Source organism: Mya arenaria, chromosome 16 (assembly GCF_026914265.1).
Source record: "Mya arenaria isolate MELC-2E11 chromosome 16, ASM2691426v1".
NCBI lineage: Eukaryota > Metazoa > Mollusca > Bivalvia > Myida > Myidae > Mya > Mya arenaria.
The window spans coordinates 34,777,456-34,783,842 of record NC_069137.1 but is presented as its reverse complement, the minus strand read 5'-3'; the positions used below and the strand labels follow the sequence as shown (position 1 = coordinate 34,783,842).

At 36.1% G+C, this 6,387-nt stretch overlaps 1 protein-coding gene across 1 annotated transcript; it reads right to left on the bottom strand.

Moving 5' to 3' along the window:
• Positions 1-346: 346 nt before the first annotated feature.
• On the bottom strand, positions 347-4,866 carry LOC128222614 (uncharacterized). The gene is made up of 6 exons (XM_052931708.1): positions 4,852-4,866; positions 4,256-4,339; positions 3,705-3,776; positions 3,506-3,577; positions 1,681-1,831; positions 347-982 (listed from the first exon to the last, which is right to left on the bottom strand). Exons 2-6 carry the CDS (start codon positions 4,334-4,336, stop codon positions 564-566), a joined length of 795 nt encoding a protein of 264 aa, XP_052787668.1. The 5' UTR covers positions 4,337-4,339; positions 4,852-4,866; the 3' UTR covers positions 347-563.
• Between the last annotated feature and the right edge of the window lie 1,521 nt (positions 4,867-6,387).

The window sequence follows — 6,387 nt, the reverse complement described above, 5'->3', positions numbered from 1 at the left end:
GTGCTCGCTCGTATTTAAGGGTATTTTAATTCTTCCTACATAGTTAGTTATACGTCTCTTCTGAAACAAGCAAACATTGCAAATTGCGGCGTACCAAATACCCCAGCTCAAGGCATTGGAGGACGGCGGACGAATGTCGGAGAGCTTAAATTAACGCTAAATCCTAACCATTACGACTAGAACAAGTATTATAATAAATAAAAAAAATATAGAGGCTGTTCACTGTGTATAAAGAATAAAAACAGTTGGTTGAAACGTATGTCAATAAAACTATGTTGACAAACGTAGAGAATATAGTGTTTTAATTATAAATTATTTAAAACATCCAGGAAGGGTTAGGCATAAATGTATTCTGTCGAAAAAAATAATAATAATAGCAATGAAATAGCAATAAAACAATCAATAGCCTTTGTTTTAAATTATAACGAACAACATAAAAGTCTTTCTTTAAAATCAATAATAACAAAATGGTGCGTTTGGGATGAACACATCTCTCTATCGCGTTTTAAAGGAGTTTGACAGCATAGTATATATATAAGGGCAAAAGTCACGTGGTTTACTGTTTATTTATCTGCAATCTCATCCAGATCTGTGACATAGTTTATACTGTCTATGACCCCATTCTGGTAAAAGCCTTGCATTGCTTTAACTCGAAAGAAATTCTGAAGGTTTTTAATAGAGACGGCACCAAGATTTCTTCCCTCGTAAGATACAGATTCCGTAGTCCAGCCTAGAAGTCCCCATAGAGCTGAATGTTTTTCCTCTGTGACGATTCTCTTTGCCGCAATTTTGAAGTCCATCATGTACATAACATACATGCAATCTACAAAGTTTCCGTCGGGTGAGCGTCCAAATGCCATCATGCCGTACCGCGCACCACTATCGGCTCCCTTGTTAAACTTCCATTCGACAATCTGGTACTCCCAGGAGTCGTCTGTGAAGAGAATACCGTCCATCCTTTTTCTAACCTTGTCGTCAATACCTGAAATAGAAATCAAGTCAAAACATGAAATATGTGTACGCCTGTATTTTCAAATATGTATATGCGTACTCAGGCATGTTCATGAAACATAAAAAATCCGGTATGTTCATGAAATCTGTATAACTAATTTTTCCTTTATAAAATTATTTAAAAGCAAACACATACCTTAATATCAAAGGCGTAATGTATAAGAAATGAACAAAACAGACATGCCGATAGCACCGATTGTTTATTTCTGTCACACGACTAAGGGCCATAATTTTAAAACATAAAGGAAGCATCCGTCAATTCAAATGTTTGAAAGGTTTCGTTTAATAGTTATGGTCAACATAAACACGAAAAGTGCCACTTAAAAGCCAGCGCTTGATCGTCGTCATTTCAGTAGGGAAAAGAGCATAACAATCATTTAAGCCATTTTTACAAGCTTTGCTATTATAGAGCGCTTAATCAAAACTCGGGCACAATGACTGTGAAGTTTTATTTCAACATCTTCATGGTTTTGAGTTGTGGATATTTTTTGCACAACACCTACGCCTCCAACCAAAACAATGTTTGCCATAGTTTGGGCAAAAACAAAAATTAACTCGCACGGACGAAGTTAAAATATGACGAAAAGAACACAACACAATGGAAACATCTCAGAAAAACTAAGAAATAAGAAAAGCTTAGAGACTGTTTTACTTTTTCCTATCCATTACCTTCATATGCCTCTTGCATGTGGTCGAGATAATCAGGGAGCGTGTCCACGGGTATTTTGGTTGCCTTGACAACCTCGCACTTTTCATTCCACTTGTCAAATAATTCCCCCTCGAGCTTCCGCTCCAACCGGTCCGCGTCGTACTTGCACACCTGGTGAGAGTGTCAATATTAAATATTGGGGAATATGTTATGAATCTTGTTGAAGTTAACACGTCATCATTGTTTACTTCCAAATGTTTCTTGTAAACACTTGTGATCATCTGCAGCATTTCTTACAATATGTAGGACAACTGTTTAAGTTGTACCTGTTTTCAAATACATGAGATCATGACAACATTTTCTTCATAATCAAAAGTGAACAACTATGCATTTGCGCACGATGTTAACTTTAACGATGGTCTAAGCAGTCAGTCGTATGTCAATGGACCGAAGACCATTAGCCTACACATATGAAGGTTCTTGCTCAGCCCAATCTTAGCAACAGCACGCTCATTTTTTGCGCGAAACCATGAAAACTGCATAGACGTTAAATGTTTAAGTGGTACTGGACTGTAGCGATTCAAGACTGTATTGAATGTACGGAACTATGGGATCGGTTTAGTGATAGGTTTTCAGTATAAGAAAGCAGTATTGAACGTCTGGAACTATGGGATCGATTAAGTTCAGTATAAGAAAGCAGTATTGAACGTCTGGAACTATGGGATCGATTAAGTTCAGTATAAGAAAGCAGTATTGAACGTCTGGAACTATGGGATCGATTAAGTTCAGTATAAGAAAGCAGTATTGAACGTCTGGAACTATGGGATCGATTAAGTTCAGTATAAGAAAGCAGTATTGAACGTCTGGAACTATGGGATCGATTAAGTGTGGATAATATTCATTATAAGAAAGCAGTATTGAACGTCTGGAACTATGGGATCGATTAAGTTCAGTATAAGAAAGCAGTATTGAACGTCTGGAACTATGGGATCGATTAAGTTCAGTATAAGAAAGCAGTATTGAACGTCTGGAACTATGGGATCGATTAAGTTCAGTATAAGAAAGCAGTATTGAACGTCTGGAACTATGGGATCGATTAAGTTCAGTATAAGAAAGCAGTATTGAACGTCTGGAACTATGGGATCGATTAAGTGTGGATAATATTCATTATAAGAAAGCAGTATTGAACGTCTGGAACTATAGGATTGGTTAAGTGTGGATAATATTCAGTATAAGAAAGCAGTATTGAACGTCTGGAACTATGGGATGGGTTAAGTGTGGATAATATTCAGTATAAGAAAGCGGAATTGAACGCCTGGAACTTTGGGATCGTTTCGGTAAGGATACGTTTTCAGTACATCAAAGCAAAATTGAACGTTCGGAAATATGGGATCGTTTTAGTGTGGATACTACTCAATATATGAAAGCGGAATTGAATGTACAGCGCAATGGACTCGTTTAAGTTTGGATAATAATCAGTATATGAAAGCGGAATTGATTGAACGGAGCAATGGATTCGTTTAAGAGGGTGATAATCAGAATATGAAAGTGGAATTGACTGAACGGAAAATATGTACTCGTTTAAATGTAGCACTGCAATACATCCTGTGTAAAACATGCGCATAATATGTATAAATATTGTCTCAAACTCCCTTAGGCTTAAACAGCCTATAAAGCATTTTATTTCTTAATGAATAAAGATCCTTTTTGTTATATTTCGAAATTATACAGTCAGACCAAACCTTTAATACCGAATTGTGTGTATTAAAATTTGCTTTTAGATTTGAAAACATTAAAAAAAACGCGCTATAAGTATGCATCCATACGATATCGAGATTACCGAACCTTAACTTGATGAAGCCCTGCCTTAACCATGTCCATGGCGCCTTTGGGTGGTATTCCATCGGGCATCGCTCCCTTGTAAAACAATGTAACAAAGGCGATAAATGACAGCAACGTATCAATACAGAATACAACAAGACTAATTTTGATGCAAAACTTGTACTATAATTATGGAACCCTTACGATATCGTAATTACCGTACCGTTACTTGACGAAGCCCTGCCTTCAACATGTCCATAGCGCCCGGGGGTGGTATCCCATCGCGCATCGCTCCCTGGTAAAACAATGTAACAAGGATGTTGTATGACAGCAACGTATTCAATACGTATTGAATTGCTTCGAAACAATCACCAACGTTTTGGTATGAGAAGTATAAGAACATTTTGGTATCATAGTGAATCAATGTCAATACATGTTTATTTACCACTTATGTCCGTATATTACAATACGCTTCATTGAATACTAAGATGAAGATCAGTTATACTCTATAAGACAATTCTATCCAAACACAGTTAAATACAAACAACTAAAGAAAGCGGCCCCTTACCAGTTAATCAAATTAAAATATTATAACATACCCCTTACTTGGTCGTATTCATCGATAGTTATAGAAAATGTTAGCATGTTCGGAATCTGTAGAAAACACCAAACTGGCAACAATTTAAAGAAGACACACTCAAGACCTGCTCAAAAATGGCTTTACAAACAATTTAATCCTCACAAACACAATAACATAGTTAAATATCTACCTACTTGCACTTGGTCATCACGCCCTATCGCGTGTCCACTTCTTTCTTCATCAGACATTCTTTGTGAATCGCTCGCCATTTTCATAGCCTTTCGGTTAGAAATATAATAATGAATTTGTTCACAAACGGTCACTTCCTATTGCACTGGAGTGTCGTAAATTTGTCTATGATAGGATTTCATTTAAATTCAACTTAACAAATTCTTTATTCATTATACTTTTTAAAAAATCTGAATAAAGCAAAATGGACATTAACGGTATGTATGCGACATAAATAACCTTTTTAAAGGGATTTTACCAATCACAATTACAGATATTTGCCTTTGCTGAAATATTTCGGGTTGAGCACTCGTTAAATGGCTTCCAAAGTGAAGCCCATCAGCGCTTTTGAATACGTCAAAAACGGGGTTCACCTTATCAAGTAGAAAACCGATATTCCATTCGGATATCTAAATAGCAAAAAGCCTTCTTAATAAAACACAAATTTCCGCCTGAATATTTAATAACGGAATTACGCCTTTAAGTAAAAAATAAGTCTATTTGCCGTCTTATGAATGCAGCCTATATCGAAATTATATATTGTTTTCATAACATAACTTACGGCACAGGAGTGATATAATCCCATGCAATAACTTTCATATATAACTAGTGTAATAACTATGCAAATTAGGTAACCGCATTACAGAATGGCGTATTCATACGCGCTGTAAAAAATGTAATCAAACATTAGAAACGATGTTTCAAACGAAATCATGTCGGTCTCAACGAACTCAGCTCCACGATGAAACGAAAAGTGAAGAAGGCTGGGCTTAAACCCAAACAAACACCTCCCTGATCACTGCACCACTTATTTGAGGTCCTCTATATACATGAATAAAACTAATTGAAAGGAGTAGATGATAACCGGCAACAATTGTTATAATAAAGAACAGATCCATTCACTTAATGAGAAAGTTTCCATTAAACACTTACTTTTTGCAGACATACAGAAAGGAAGATGTGTTACTTCTAAACTAGTAAGTCTGAATGCGCTATCTATGGCGGAAGTTTTAAATCTATACATGCATTATGTAATAGTTAAATGACATGAAGTCAATCTTAATGATTAAGAATGGGCGGAGTGACTTTGAATACAACCTCATTTGCTGGCGTACTGTCAACGGCAGAATCTGAGTGTGTATCTGTCGAGTGGCAGTAGGCGGATTTTTAAACACCCGCGCAAGTTGAAATTTGTAATGAATAAGCCTAGTACTTAAGTTTGCCTATCTGTCATTTCATTGGCTGAACATGTAGGTTGCATTGTTACTATTCGAAGTCTTAAATGTCATATGCATGACATATTCAAGGACACCTTAACATAGTACTCTGACTCTTTGCACGTTTTCCTATAACCCACCACGTTCATGTGGTAGGAGCTGTATCAAACTCCTGATGTTTTGACAATCATTGACATCAACAACAACCAAACATTCACAACAAGAACAACAACAAATCAAAAATACAAATTGATCTGCAAATCTCAGAATCATATTGAAAACGTCTTAAGATACTATCCAAAGATTAGGTTACACGCCTTCGACAATGTACGAAATGGGTACCAACTGTTATAAGGATTACAGTGGACGATAGGTCATAGATTGTAGAGACTGCCATAGAATGTTCGTATCGAAGAAATAAAAGGGACTTGTCTAAGTCTAAAAAAAGCCTTTTAGTGTTACAACCTTCAGTGCACACTGAACAGAATCTCATAACGCAATGTCGTCTAACACGAATTACCTGATCAGATAGCAAACGCTGGGGCATCACAACACAAGCACCAAGAAGAAACTATTAGTTCGATGCAATCACAGCCATTGGGCTTCCTAGTAGTTCAAACAGTAACAACAGCAACGGGAACGGGCTAATGATGATTATGATAAAAATATGATATTGCAACTCATATCTGATCCAGGTAGACAAATCAGGAAATTTCAGCGGCATGATTTGTGAATAATTATGACAAGTTAACTTATTAATGCAGGGATTTTTTTTATTGTGTACGTATTCAAAGTTTGTGATTTTTATATAATCTTGTTTTTTTATAAATATAAAATAGATAAACAGTCAAATTCTGCCATGGATTTATATTAACACTAGA

Coding starts and splice junctions, on each gene's coding strand:
- LOC128222614 (XM_052931708.1), bottom strand. CDS start 4,336: ATGAAAATGGCGAGCGATTCACAAAGAATGTCTGATGAAGAAAGAAGT. Junction 3,777..4,255: donor GGCGTGATGACCAAGTGCAA/GTAGGTAGATAT, acceptor TTGTTTTACCAG/GGAGCGATGCGCGATGGGAT. Junction 3,578..3,704: donor CAGGGCTTCGTCAAGTAACG/GTACGGTAATTA, acceptor TTGTTTTACAAG/GGAGCGATGCCCGATGGAAT.